Source organism: Sander lucioperca, chromosome 17, assembly GCF_008315115.2.
Source record: "Sander lucioperca isolate FBNREF2018 chromosome 17, SLUC_FBN_1.2, whole genome shotgun sequence".
Taxonomy (NCBI): domain Eukaryota; kingdom Metazoa; phylum Chordata; class Actinopteri; order Perciformes; family Percidae; genus Sander; species Sander lucioperca.
The window spans coordinates 24,994,144-25,009,701 of NC_050189.1; the positions used below are offsets into that span (position 1 = coordinate 24,994,144).

The 15,558-nt window shown below is 40.6% G+C and overlaps 1 protein-coding gene across 4 annotated transcripts in view; it reads right to left on the reverse strand.

Annotated features, from left to right (window-relative positions):
- LOC116039922 (ADAMTS-like protein 1) overlaps positions 1-15,558 on the reverse strand; it is a 113,656-nt gene that overhangs the window by 12,954 nt on the left and 85,144 nt on the right. For 3 of the 4 annotated variants that reach the window (XM_035994093.1, XM_035994092.1, XM_035994094.1), the window contains 11 exons: positions 14,201-14,327; positions 13,885-13,959; positions 12,774-12,931; positions 10,861-10,972; positions 10,537-10,675; positions 10,366-10,416; positions 10,060-10,264; positions 8,866-9,013; positions 7,989-8,073; positions 3,918-4,228; positions 2,561-2,690 (listed from right to left, as the gene is read on the reverse strand). In XM_035994093.1, coding sequence (XP_035849986.1) covers positions 2,561-2,690; positions 3,918-4,228; positions 7,989-8,073; positions 8,866-9,013; positions 10,060-10,264; positions 10,366-10,416; positions 10,537-10,675; positions 10,861-10,972; positions 12,774-12,931; positions 13,885-13,959; positions 14,201-14,327 — 1,541 coding nt within the window. Of the gene's footprint in view, positions 1-2,560; positions 2,691-3,917; positions 4,229-7,984; positions 8,074-8,865; positions 9,014-10,059; positions 10,265-10,365; positions 10,417-10,536; positions 10,676-10,860; positions 10,973-12,773; positions 12,932-13,884; positions 13,960-14,200; positions 14,328-15,558 lie in introns of those variants that run through there. The other variant, XM_031285119.2, reaches the window with a different exon arrangement.

Below are 15,558 nucleotides of genomic sequence, written 5' to 3' on the forward strand. Positions count from 1 at the left end.
GGATGTATTAAGAGCGTGCGCCTAGCAAATCCGGCATGATAATAGCAATCCGCCATTTTAAAGGGAATGTGAACTAACGCTCCGATTGGTTTATTGCATGTTACGGCCAAACCACACCTATGAGTAATGTAGCTACTTCAGACCAACCCATTTTAGATTTGCAGCAGGCGCAAGAGTCATTTATCCCGCCGGTATAATAGCAAGAGCGCCCGAGATCCGCCCACAAAGCTACTTGCATTTGGCGTTTGATGATGGCATTTCAGATCGTTAAAATAGGGCCCTATATGTTTTTGGTGACTGCCTGACATTTCTTCTAGCACCACAATTTATATGGAAGAAATATCAAAATCTAATGGACAAATTGTTATGGCGGTTATGAAGCACATTCATACTCCCCAAAGGATAAATCTTTTTCATTTTGGACACTTCATGAGAATTCTTTGTGCCTCATATTACGCCAAATGTTAACTTCGTACACAAACATATGTTATAATGTAATGGGCAGATCTTCCAAGGACTATTTCACGTCAGCCTGGCAGGTATAGCCACCACTAGGGGTGCACGATATTGAAAAAAAATGTGATATTGCAATATCGATAATGAATATTGCGATATCGATATTAATTTCGATATTTGTAAACATATGTAAAATTACCAAAGTTATGGGAAAACGCATCAAAATAGATTTATAACAAATAAAACAAGTTTTCTTACAACACAAGGTTTATTTCAACTGACAGTCATATTGGACTGGTCCAACATGTGTCTACAGAACAGGACATGTTTTACTGCTTGGACAGTATAAAATAAATAAATAAAGAGCATGTCTATAGAACAGGACATGTTGTACTGGTTGTATATACACTACAGTATAAAAAACAATGCAATGCACATCTGTTGGCTTAAAACCAAAGTATTTCCGAGCTACCGAGGAGGAGGCATTACCCTACAGTCACATTAGCTACGAGAGACAGCTACCATTCATTTTCAATGGGAGTGGCCGTTTGGCCACGAGCAACTGCCAATCAGAGTGAAGGCAGCGTGACGTATGTCAGTGGCTCAAGTCGAAGAAAATAATTCAAGATGGCGGAAAACGCTTCAGGACATCGTATTTATGTATATATCTGATATGTTTGGCATTTAATCTCATATATTGTGTTACTTTTATCGAGAAATAAATACTTTTAAATCAAAAAACATCGTTCTTGTGACTTAACAATACCTCTGAAGTAACTTTTAAGACTTTCTGTTTACTGTTGCCAAGCAACCGGGGGTAGGCCAGGCAGGTTTCCTTTCAATCTCTGTTATTTCGTCATCTCCCAGAGCAACACTCATTTTCTTACTTTTGTGTTCTTTTTGCGCCACTCTTCACTCTCTCTTTAGGTCCTTTCTTTTCTTTCGCTTCGTTTTATGGTTCTGCAGAGGCTCCACGCAGCTGATGTTTATACGTGCTCTGGTGTGTGGTAGAGCGAGGTAGAAGTGAGAGAGTGACGGCAATTTTCTTTGGAGCGAGTAGTGACTCTAGAGTCTTAGTGAGAGAAACAAAGTGTCTCCTCTGTTCTTTCGGACCACGGTGGGATATGTGGAGCAGGAAAAGTTAACCCTCTCCTTGATTTCATGTTGTTTATGGAGAAGGAGAACCAGGAAATGAGTCGGGGGAAATACAACGCTACCAAGTGATGTGTATTTTTCGAGAGGTGCATCAAAGAGTATAGACGTAACAAGAGGAGAAACTCAATGGAACTGCAGCTCCGCCATCTTAGACTGAATGTAACACAACGTTCTATTGAGTTTCGCCTCTTGTTGCTTCTATACTCTTTGGGTACATGTCGGGCGGGATGCAACGCAAACAAAATATTGCGTAATTATCGCGAGACTTTCGGTATAATATCGCGCAACGTGATATCGCGATAACGATATTGAGTCGATATATTGTGCACCCCTAGCCATCACTGAAACCTGATCCCTACTTAATGTCTGATTCTGACCAGGTTCAACAAGCTGTCCCACTGGCTACATTTCATGCTCTCAATGATGCAACCATCCATCTCTGTCCTTCTGCTTCAGTATCACTTGGACCCAGGTGGCCTAAATGGTGATTTAATTGGCACATGTGGTTTAAACCGAGAAGGATAATGTAGTGGATTAGAAGGATTTGAATCTCTTTTGTACACAACCAGTGATTAGTAGAGATTAATTGATTCAACTAGTGCAATGTGTGTTTTTTGATAGTCTGAAAGTTAAGCAGTTCCAGTTAAGCAGTTCCAGGTGTAGAACCCAGGGATAATCTGGGAAATGGTACATGAATGTCCCTGCTCCATATATTGCATATTTTGCTGGGTTACAGTCTTGGCAAACTAATAAAGAGCAGAGCCAGATTTCAGTCCTGTTTTTAATTAATATTTTCTTCTTGAATGCAGCCAAATCCTTTTTTCCAAAAAAACACATGTCCACCTCAGTTTAACTGCATCCATCAATCAAGTCTATTTTAATGTTCATGCACAAACCATTTTAAACAATGTCTGAATGATAATTATGTGTTGTCTGTGTTGTACTGTACCTGGGTGGGCAGGGCTGAGTTTTGCAGTCCTGCAGGAGTTGCGGGGGCCGACGGGAGCTCACACACAGGCTCTGGTCAGCTGCCTCCCTGGTCTGCTTGTTCAGGCAGATGACCACAGCCTCCTGCACACCTGGGATTAGACAGCACCGAGCAGTCACAAAGGATGTCCAAAGAACCATGAGCTATTGCACGTTTCAATCATAAGTGCTTTCACCTTTTTAGAATGTGTATACTTGCTGTACCATATCTTCTTAAAAAGAATGCCAAAAATGCAAACACATATTGTTCTTGTTTAGCATCTCTCCAATATTATCACCCTCCGATCATATTATGGAGCATACAATATTGCAAGCAGACACTGCAATGAAGCCAGATATTTGGCCCCTCAATGAAAGCAAGCAAGGGTTGTACCTATTGGGGCACAATGAACATCAAAACAGTACAGCTGTCTGAGTAAGTTCTGGCCTGAACTGTGGGAAAAAAACTTTCAGGGTGTGATGTCAGGTCATGTTAAAAGCAACGTAACATAAATCTCAGAGTCTGCTTCGAATGTTGGGGACAATAACAGTGAAGCAGGCACTTCAAACGCCACGGTGGTGTGATGGTCCACAGGAGCGTCGCCCTCAGGGTGTGTATGTGACATCTGATCCCACTCTGTAATCATCCCCCGAATGGGAGTTTGTTAGGTTTGGGTGAGCGCACACACAGACATTGACAAAGGTCTACGCCCATGTGCAGAAATGAAGTTACACATGCACACTTGTGGAGACATCAACACACAGACCCACATTTCAGGCATAGAGGCTTGGGTGTGGAGGTGGGGAGATTAAAGTGGGCCTCAACGAATGTTGGCAGGATGTTTAGGAAAGCTGGCTCTGTCTGGCGCTGCATTCACTGCCGCTGTGAAAGTCGCTGATGTATGACCTTTAGGGTTGAACTTGGGATTCCATCCATTATCATCTAACATCATATAACTTACTTCTACTTCAAAGGCTATACTGGCATGGCTTTGGTCATCCACTGACATAAGGTCACCGGTTACTGCTGTGACATTTGTTTTTAATACAGCAACTGGGACAAATTCAGTGAAACTGACGGAGTGGGGGTTGCCTCCAGGATTTACAGTGCATTCAAACTACTGTAAACAATATAATGTATTTGCTGTATTTGTACAATTAAGTGAGTTAACAAAGTTTTTCGGTTGCATCAGGATTTTTGAATGTGCTCTCCTCTATTTAGCCACTCTAGCAGCGTGGCGCTAAAGATGAAAATGTTGATCTTTCAACTTCCCATTCCTGTCTTTCCTAGTTCTATTTCTTTACTTTCTTATATTAAAAAGGTCAATAATGATCCATACCTCCCCCACAACTCTCTGAGCACTCCGTAAACCCCTCATACTCCCAGTCATGTAGTTCTTCTCTTTCAGGTGTCTCCCCATCCTCCTCTTCCTGTCCCTCCTTTTGGTTTTCTTTTCCTTGGCCCGAAACACCAGAGCAGGGAGTACGGTAGCAGGGCTGACTCGTAGCAGGTTTCACCCCCTCACACTCGTCATCAGGCAGGTCAGCAACTGTCTGGGAGAAGGACAGCAGGACCTGGCAATTGACGGTCCGTTGCTGGGTCCCGGCACCGCATGTCCTGCTGCAGGGCTGCCACGGACCGGGGATGAAGCTGGAGGGGAGATGCAGCAGGTTTAAGACAACACAAACAGGATGATTCATTGCACACATACAAATATAAACAATATGCTGTTAATTTAGTTAGTATACTTCACATACAGGCTTGGAAAGGCACTTTCATTTTTGATTTGATAAGGACTGTTTCCAAACCAATGCTGACCTGAAAGTAGTTATAGTCACAGGTTTTTGTGCATTCCCCATGTACACAGATTGAAGTCATTTACTGCCAAGTTAAAAAAAAAACACTTCTTGAGTATTTATGAAATCCAGTCCTGCTGTGGTTAATTGAGCAGCTGTGAAGCATTAGGATGAAGCCATTCTTGGATAAACAGCTTTCATGCTCATCCTTCCTCATCTTAAAGAATGGATCAGAGAAGGAAATACTTGTAGATCATTGTGCGAGATCATGAATGCCTAAAAGGCCTGTTAAAGTGCCCATATTATGAAAAAAACACTTTCTGGGATTTGGGGTGTTATGTTGTGTCTCTGGTGCTTCCACACACATACAAACTTTGAAAAAAATCCATCCATGCTGTTTAGAGTGAGATACGGTTTCTGAATGTGTCCTGCCTTCAGTCTCTGGGTGAGCTGTTCAAAATCGGCACGGCTTGTGACGTCACAAGCCGTGCCGATTTTGAACAGCTAACCAACAACGAGCAGGCTAACCGCAACCATTAGCTCATAGCGTTAGCGTTAGCATGCTAACGCTAGCATGCTACCTCGTTCTCAATAGCAAAGCACTGCTACAACACACACAAGTTCACCATAATCTACAAAAGAACTACTTACATGTGCGCCCTCATTTAGAAGTCTCCCAGCTAATCCTGCCTTGTAACTGACCAAAGTTGTAGAAACAGCCTTTCTTTTACTGTCTATGGAGCTAGCTAGCTGACATGATCTACATCTGAGCTACTGGGCATGTGCAGTGCAATCAAAGATGGTACAGAAGAAGAAGAAGAAAAGAGGTCTCACTCTGTAGCTAAAACAAAGACCAGGTGAAAAGAGGATCTGCAGCAGTGAGAGAGAGCAGTGCAGTACAACAAAAATATGGTGTTTTTTGAAAATTAAACCATGTAAACCTATTCTGGTGCAACATTAAAATACAATTATGAACCTGAAAATGAGCATAATATGGCTGCTTTAAGGTTGGGTGAGAGTTAGAATGCAGAAACTGCACTGTCACCCCCTGAATAGCTTTGTGAGAGTGTTAGAAGAAGAAATAATGAAACTGGAAAGTGTGAGACAGAATCCCTCTTGATCTTCAGATTGGCCAAAATAAAAAGCATAGTTCTTTAAAAGGATCAAGGAGGAGGAATTTACTTGATGCTGTGTTTCCCAGAATGTCCATAATGATTAAATAATGTTCAGGTCTGATTGGAGAGAGCATAGATGCCGTTTCATGTCACATTTGTGTCCATTACGTGCCTACAGAATAATGTAGCACTGGGATTATTCTTTTTTTAGAATATGCAGATATAAAGACCAAACAGTATTTCATACCACATGCTTTTGCACAAGGGTCCGTGTTTAATCGTCTTTACTCTATTGTTCTCATTACGCCCAGCTATGCACCTGATCGTGAATACAAAGTGGTTGGAGGCAGCCCAAATGTTTACAACATTCAGCAGCTGTCCTCTTCAGGGCCCAGCTCATCACTGTTTCTTTTGGCAACATCATATTAGAGGTGTTCAGTTTATACAAACTAATCTTTAACACTGAATCCTCAGGCTGGACTTATAACACTGAATCACCACTGTCACTGACGGGATCAGTAGTTTCCCAGCAATTGTCTAGAGACAAACGAAACAAAAGTGATTTGTAATTTCCACTACATCATACAGACTAACTTAGCTCTGTAGCTCACTATGTGAGTATGATTATGTCTCTTCAGTGTTCAGTTTTTTAGTATGGTGTTAACAATAAAATGGTATTCTTTTTGCTCTTGTATTCATTTTATTCAAAATGGGAATACGATTGAAGGTAACACTGACGGTACGTTAAGCAAACATTCAGCCTAACTGCAACAGTAAATCGCTGCACTCTCTGGGTTTATAAAACTATCAAAGTAGTTTCCTCCACCATATAATATGTATTTCACAGAGGTAACATGGCAGCTTGCACCAATGTGCAGCATTCTTCCTTGGTTAAGCAGTCTGACCACAACACAACAACACCCTGCTGTTTCATAAGATGCCTCAATAAAGAGCTCATAATTACAGCAAAATTGGCTCTTTATGAGTGCTCAAGGACTCGTGTTTTGGACAAACAAATGAATCACAGCAGTTAGACCTTGGAACACAAGCAACAAAGTCAACAAGCGAACCCACAGAAATGTTTATCTTCATGCGTTGTTAAAGTACATCTGTCAGTTCTAAAACAATCGTGATTTCGTTGGATGATCATGGATGGAAACAACACATTTTTGTGATATCCGCCAATGCCCCATGCTAATCATTTTAGTTAAATTTGGGGAAAAAAACACTTTTGGTGAGGCTGTGGAACATATATGGGTTTAATTTTTCAAGCAGTTGCACAGCAGTGGCTCAGGGCAGGCATAAGGCCTGGCGATGGAGGTGCAATAAGTCTAACACAGGAATATCCTTCTCTTTCCTCTCACATCCGTAACCTGGCCCCATATGGTAGGCAAATATTGTTGTTGGCATGTGAATGACTGCATATTATACACATATTTATGTGCTTTTGGAGCACAAAAAAAACAATAGAGCAAAATCATATGTTTTGGCGTTTCTCTATCTCTCCTTCCCTCCCACTTTCTCTCTCCAAAGATAAGTCAAAGTAACAGATGTTTTGAACTGGCTAACATGGTCGCTAATGCAAGTCATGCAAGACACTGGGTAGAGTCCAAACATTGTCCATCTTCAGAGGACAGCCTTTATTAGTCAATTGATATGTGGGACAAGAACATCTGGAACATCTGAGGCTTGCTGAGGTAATGCTGGTAGTCAGTGACTGAACCGTCCGCTGGTCCCAATAAGATGTTTTTCCGCTTTCACCTTCAGCCTCCCCTTTTACTTTAAATAACTTCATCTAGCATATTCATTACTTAGAACTGACGATTCATACCTTCACTAAGCAAAACAGCATCTAACTTCAGCAAGGGTGAATTCTTCTTTACTCTACTTGACAAACATTTAGCATACCCAGGTGTTCAAACACATGCACCTAAACTGGTGCATACTTTAAAAACTTGCCAGGGGAAAAATGGGGGCTCCAGGCGTACATTTTGACTCCAAGTTCTTGTAAATGGCCGTTGACATTAACACAACCACGATACTACGGTGGTTTCATGGCAGCACAGGGCCCTGTCTACTTCAGTTTCCCCTCCAGGAAAATTCTAAGCTCTGGGTTGTGAAAACTGTTGTTAAAACTGTGTATCTGGGATCTGACTTTTGCTTCTTTATCCCTGCAGAGTGACAGTAATTATTTTTACGGGTTATGAAGCTTCAGAGTAATTTACAGCTTTAGCAGTTGCACCCTCCTAACTTACTTTTTGTATAAGGCCCCAACACCTGTGATGGTTTTAACAGAACATTCACCTCTGACAGTAAATTACAGGTATATGGCTGTAGGCCAGTGCCATTAAATAAAAGCAGAATTGCATGTTTTTACAAGTTTGAATTGCAGTTCCTACTGCTTTCAATAGAAGAAAGCAGCAAATAGAGATATTTCAAAATCACTGTGATCTGACTTTTATGTGTGTATGCATGCATATCTGGGTGTCTGGTACTCACGTCGGTTCCTCAGTAACGCTGATCTCCTCCTCCAGCTCTATGGCCTGCTTATGCCACACAGGTTTTGCCTCAACTGGGAGCGTATCTAGAGCAAATCACCATCAAAAGTTAACCATCCCATGATACATTTATTTTAGAAATAAGGTTTGGTGGTTAAAACATGATCAAATAAAAGAATTTGTGCTGTCAAACGATTAAAATATTTAATCGCGATTAATCGCATCAATGTCATAGTTAACTCGCAATTAATCGCACATTTTTATCTATTCTAAATGTCCCTAGATTTATTTTTGTCCAATAATTTTTTCTCATTTTAATGCTCTTATCAACATGGAAAAGTGGATCGGCTTGCTTTGTGCTTTGTCGCCTGTCTTTGACGAGGGGGCGGAGAATTGGCATCAGCTGTGTGCTTGGCCATCAAGTGGTATTTCAGACTGGACGTGCTGCGATGATAGCTCAGTTCACAACGACAAAACACACAGATCACTTTGGTCTTGTCAATGGAACCATTTGGCAACTTTTTAAAAGTAAACTTTCCATTCAGAACCTTATTGGCATCCATTTCGGCGTCTCGCGCTCGCCATCCACTCAAAACGTAACGTCAGCCTACTACTCTTTGGCCGGCTCGCAAGCCCAAACAAGTGTGTGCGGCGTGCATGTTGTTTTGTTTCCAGTCTAGCTAGATCCGGTGTGGTGTTGTAGTTTTTCTAAAGTTACTAGTTGTTGCAACAGCATGTGAAAAAAACTACAAACTTTGCTAGGCCAAAAAGAACGTTAATCTCGCGATAAAAAAAATTTATGCCGTTAAAATGGGTTTGCGTTAATGCCGTTAATAATGCGTTTAACTGACAGCACTAAAAAAAAAAATCTAACCCACCAATGGATTTATAACAGGGCACAGTCACCAGGCACTCCTCCTTGATGTGGGGTTTGGTGGTGGGGTTGCAACCTCCAGCATGGAGTCCTCTGTGATCGATGCATAACACCACCCTGTAGCGCAGACCCTGCCCACAGGTCACCGTGCACTGGTGGTGACAGGACAGTTCAGCAGATACAGTATAGTCTATAAATTACTGATGGTAACTCTTATGGTTACATCTCTTTGCTTGTGTTTGACAGAGAGCCCTTGACTCAAGGGAAGTAAAGAAAGACTCCTTCCCAATTCCCTGCAGCTCTGTGCTCAGGAGTCAACTTTGTGTTTCCGCTGCCAAAACAAGCATTTAAAGGCAAGTTCACAAGGAAGAATGTGCTAGGTAAACAGCATCCCAGGTTTTTAGAGGGCTGCAAATTTGACTCCCTGGGCCTCTGCTTGTGCCTGTTTAACTGGGGAGGCTGAAAAATCCCCACGAGGAAGTTGCATGAGGATATTTATGGTTAATGTAACAGCAACTCCACCAAATAAGTAACCAACTGGAACTGTAAAATGATCCAGATGCACCACCCCGATAAACTGAGTATGAGTTTATGTGCTGTTGACTTTGGGGTTATAATTAAAGACTTGTGTGTATGTTTTGGATGGTGTGTTCAAGAGAGGACATTCACATTGAGGTCAGCAGTGCTACTCTGACTCATACAGCAAGGTTGCGTTTTAACTTAAGCAGTTGCAAGTGTTCCTGTCATGTTGGAAATGCTGATAGGTGTCTGAAGTGACGACTGAATCACAGGTCAGGATGTCTGCAGAGTATATTTTTGTTTCACCCCAAAACAATTAATCATTAATAATTTTTACTTCTTCTAATTCCAAGGGTTAATTAAGACCCACTGTGGTGATTCACACACGCAAAAGACAAATTAAACGTTTGCTAATATTTGACTTTCCAGTTGGTAACAGCTACAGAACAGCGAGACATCAACTTATTTACATTTGGTTACTCTGGCTTTTTAGCTGAACTTTCGCAACATTTCTAGTCATGTGATGCTTTACAGCACCTCGCAAAAGAACAATTGTAATCAATTAAGGCTCAGCGGCCAGTGTCTCAGTGGCCTTTAAACTTCATTTTCTTGGCCATATATTTACTTAATACGGTGTAAAAATAATAACCAGTGATAATAATGGAAAAAGGGCACCTACGGGCGACCACTCCTGTGCCAGCCAGGTGGGGCAGTCAAACGTGTTACAGGGCTGCAGTATAGCTGTCTTGGGGGAGTAGAGACACTTCCATTCCTCAGTGGGAGTGATGGTACCCTGCATGTCCTCCTCCACGCAGGACACCGAGCGACTCTGGATTCCTCCTCCGCACGAGGTGGAGCAGGCGGTCCAGGGACTGCTCTCCCATCTGACATCATGAAGGGAAGTCATGAAGTCAATCATGGAGATTGGTTAAGTGTCAATAGTTTTGTTATGTTATTATTTGTCCTCACAGTTGGGAGTACATACCGAGGCAGGGGGTGGTAGAGGTCATATGGCATGATTTGCTTGTAGCCGTCACTAAAAGGCAGAATCAATTAAGGAAATGAGGATTTAAAATAACAAAAACTGCCGTTGACAGATCATTAACATACATTTAAATTGTTTGCTTTTTTAAAGAGTTTTTGTACAGTCTCTAACCTGGCCAGGCAGGGCTCCATGTTGCACTCCTCAAGTTTAGGTTTGGGTTTGACATTCTCTGGGTAATAATGGCAATACTGATCCACAACCACCCGGCCGCTCCGCATGTCAAAGCACTCTGCTGAGGTTAGCTGGTAACCTACAGACAACAAAAAAATTACACATAAATGGACACTAAAGTGATGCATCAAAACACATTTAGTGGAGGAGTAATTCAACATGAAGCATTTATTAAAGATGTTATCCTTTATCTGCCACAGGAGATAAATTTTCGGCATTACAGCTTTCTTAGCAGATGAGTCAACAATGCAACTCCATGCTTACCTCCACCACACGTGACGGAGCAAGGGAAGAAGTCGGTCTCTCTCCAGCGGTGGATGATGGGCTGGTAGTAGATGTACTGGACTACACTGTCTGCTCCACTGGCAAACTGCACCTACAGTATGGAAAAAGTGATCATGGTGTGACCACCAAATCTCTTCACTACTTTGTTTCAACTGAAAAATATTACATCACAGCAAGGATTTCATTTTATAATAATACGCCTAAAGGATGATGAATGCAAGCAGAATGATTTGAACGAGTAGTTTGACATGCCAGATTTTGTGAAATACACTTGTTGCCGAGAGTCAGTCAGTTAGAGTTGTCATTATGTGTTTTCACTGGGTGAGTAAACACACAAGTTGTGGTTTAACTGAGCCCATTCTAAACTAAGCTAAGCCGTTCAAAGCTAAGCTAGTCAGATACTAAGTGACACAGCAACAGGACCCCCCCTCCCCCATTATCTTATATACAGTATAGCTACATGTTGATAGGGTCAAGGTTTGTTGGTGTGGGTTTGTTTCAGAGTCTTTCTGCCCCTAGGGGCCATCACAGCTACCATATACGTATAATTGGAGAATAAAAATGCATTTCATGGTAAAATTTTCAAGTAAAACATAAATGCCCAGGTGTTTGGTTGCCTGATCAGCAAACTACCATCACTCCTCAGGAGAAAAACTGCCCCCCATATAGACCCTACAGGGTGTTGTATATGTATTGTATAACATAAAAAGGGTGGAGGGCAGGAAATAAATTACTGGGCTACAACTCAGACCATGCCTAAGTTAGATATATAGACCATTTACGTGTTAAGCTGGGTTTTCAAACTGGTGTGTTCAGATCATTTCAAAGTTTCTTGGATAAAAATGTAATTTCGTCAAGTCATGAGACTAGATGAAATGCTGATGCAGCTGAACTTATAGTAGATACTGGAATCTATTAGATGTTCATTTTCACACACCGACATGGGAGAAATTTGACCCTGAGTAACCTGAAATGTCATTTTCTGCACAGGTTGAACACAGGTTCTAGCAGGATAAGTGCCTATCATAGGAAGTAATAAATCATTTACTGAATGAGAGAAGACAATTTCTTAGTGCTTTGCTTCGATTAGATAAAGAAGACTGCATTTATAGAAATTAGGCCTTTGTGTCACATATGTTGTGTTAAAGAAAGCTTGTAATGTGTCATACACATTTCAGCAAACATTTTTCTTCTAACCTCATACCTCAACCATATTGAAGAAATGGCCAAAGCTAGTTTATACCTACAACACATAAATCAAACTCCTCTGCCACTCATTCACATTCATGTGTTTACAGTGGAGAGACTGTCTGGCAACTTTTTAATATAATTTTCCATTTGTCCAAACTTTTTCCAGCGCTGCGATATGAATTGGCTGTCTGCCTCGTAACGGATTAGAAAATTATGCATTTATAGCTTCTCAGATTTCTGTCTCCTGAATTCCTATTTATTGTCCGATCCTGACTTGTGTGTTTATGAGGGGGGAAGTTTTCACAGGCGTTTCCCAGTTTGCAGCCTATATAACTTTTAATGTCCACTCACTGGCCCTCGTCTGACAATGTAAGTGTGTGTGTGTTTGTGTGTGTGTAACGCATACACACAAACAGACAATGTAAGCTTTGTAAAAAACAAAAAAAAAGTGTTATGTTTGAACGCATACTCTAAGTAAACCACATGTACTATGATTCTTCTTCAAGGCCTGACATTCCACCATGAATCAAATACAAGTTTCATAATTTCAGGCTGAGGGAAACTGAAGAGTTGGGTGATAATTCTCTGTGGGTTAGTCTCTTTCTTTCACATTACACATAGTAAACTGAGCCTTTGTTTATATAAAACATATTGATTAGTGCAGCTTTAAGTCACTTGATTTGAAATATTTAAGCTCTTACTTTGACTGTGAAGTCGGCTCCCAGTGGGCCAGTGATTCTCAGGACCTCCTTATCTGAAAGTTTCTGGTAGTCCAAGGTGGTGTTCTCCAGGTTGTACTGCCCTGATTTATCAAAGACCAGTTCACCGTTTACCCCTTGTAGAGTCTTACTCTCGACATCTAAAGAAGAAACAAAGTACACAGCTAGAGCACAATGGACACATCACATTCACAATATCGGTATAAAGGTGTGGCCGTTGACCGTCCATAAACAATGAGACTTTAGCTTTCCTTTGATAAATGATGGTAATTTCTTGTCTACATTTTTTATCATAAATGTGTCAGACAAAATGAGACTGCAAATAAAAGGAGATACGATTCAAATTTCAAGATCCTAGATGGATGACTTTGATTTATCACAGACCTTCAGTCAGATCTAGTCACGTGAAAAACGTGGATTGGCTGCTGCGTTAGCAGGCACAAAGACTCACTTTTGCACTGCCAGGAAGCTTATGTAGGTCTGGGTTAGGGTTAGGGTTAGCATGGACATTAAGACAAAAACAACAGGGGGAAACACAGGAACAAGCAGTAAACAGAAGCAGTCGTGTGCAGACAGATGGTTACAATCTAAGTGCCCTTGGCCAAAAAGAACGGGGGAAATATTTAATGAAAAATCTGCCCAATCAGAAAAAGAAGTTCTTTTGTACTTGCTAAGGAAGCAATCTATAAACTAACCATGGAGCAAAGGACAGAGATGGAACATTTCTGATCCAGTGGGGAGCTTGATGTCAGTACTTTGACCTCAGTGATATTTTCTGGAAACCTTACATCTTAGAGCCAGGGCAAAGGGGAGAAATAAATGCCTACTCTGGTTATTCTGCCTCAAGCTACTTTTAAAACCAATCCTTATGAGAACGCCCAAAATGTAGTATATTTTATGATAAAAGTTACATTTTAGATTGTTATTTGGGTGAGATATTCATTAGAAAGGTCAAGCAAGTCTAACATATATCATGAAAAAGTAATATTATAATAAAACATAACCTAAAGGTATTTGGCAATAAACTGCCAAATATAAATATCATGTTGAGCTGTTTTGGATGGAAGGGCACCCTGGACCTACCAGGACTTACACAAGTGATCCGGGCCTTTCAGGACTAGACGCACATGACGACTCTTATAGGGGACGGCAACAACTGTGTCCTCAGCTTGAGTGAGACAAACACACAGAGGGAGAAAAATAGTAGTACAGTATCGATCAATACTCATAGAAAAGTCAATATAATTACAACTGGCAATACAAATACAATCAGATGTACTCCTTATTACAAGTAAACCAACCCTAATGAAATAGTGTTAAAATAAATAAATAATACATAAATAAAAAATAAATTGTGTTAAACTTAAACAGAAAAAAGCTGGCCAAGTAGAGATCTTAAGATTCTTTACTTTTTCCTGAAGCATGCTGGGATTTGTAGTGTCCTCGCACCAGTCTGCAGGATGAGCCATCTCCATTGCAGACACCGCAGTTGTCCTCCTTTGCCGTACTCCCCAACTCATGATCACAACCTACAATCTATAAAACATAGACAATTACATAATCATAAAAAAAAATTACCCAAGACTTGTACAGCATCCTGATTTCTAATCTTCGGCTTTAAAACAAACTCCAATTAAGAAAAAAAAGGCATACGAAGAAAAATGGGGAAAAGTCCCAGTAAAAGTACTCACGTTGGTTCCTTTAGACCTTTAAAATTTTATTAAAGAAAATGTCTTCCTTCATTCCAGCATGTAAATGTTATAATCAAATGATCCAAACAACCCTCAGGGTTCTTCCATATTAATACCAGATCTATTGTTTGAAACATCCCCTTTGAGTTCGTCATGTGGTTTTCCAAAAAATGTTCCATTTTGTTCCCACTGTTTTTTATCAAACATTATCTGCAATCATCCGTAGTTGATTGATGACTTTTTTCACAATTTCTGTCGGTAAGACAAAACCAAAACCACAGTGCGATTCTAAGCATGGTAAGAGACTGTACGTCTCGGGACGTAATTTCATTCAACCGAGAAAAAATGCATTGTAAACTATTTCCTGGACTGTCGGTCAAATACCGAATTTTAAATATTGTTCTTGTTGGGGATTCATTTGTAAAGCAGATGGCATGACGTAGCATTGAAGTCAACCTACTGTGTATAGGTTGTCTTGAATTTATTTACTTGTTGGCTCTTGCATCCAAATGCATTGTAATGCCATTACTTGAGCCAGTAATATATCATTGTGTTGACAAGTATATATATAAATAAACAAAATATATTCTGTTTTAGAAAGAAATTCCCTTTAATGTGGTTTATATGGTCACAATTTAACATGATTTTCTCATGAAGTTTATAGTTTGGGGCAAAATAGGTTTCCTTTTTAATTAGCTGCCATTTCTATTCTATGTCATTTTCATAAAAAAATGAAATATGCCATAATCTCAAGAAAGATGTCTGGAATCACAACACATACAGTATATGTATACAACACACTGTATGAGGGTGGTGACGGCGCAGTGGATACAACGCATGCCTTTGGTGTGGGAGACCTGGGTTCGATTCCCACTGCGATACATCAACCAATGTGTCCCTGAGCAAGACACTTAACCCCTAGTTGCTCCAGAGCTCCGTGCAACCTCTGATATATACAGCAATTGTAAGTCGCTTTGGATAAAAGCGTCTGCTAAATGACATGTAATAATGTAATGGTATGAGACTGCACTTTGGAAGATACATCTACCAGATTTCCTAATAACAATTTATATAAA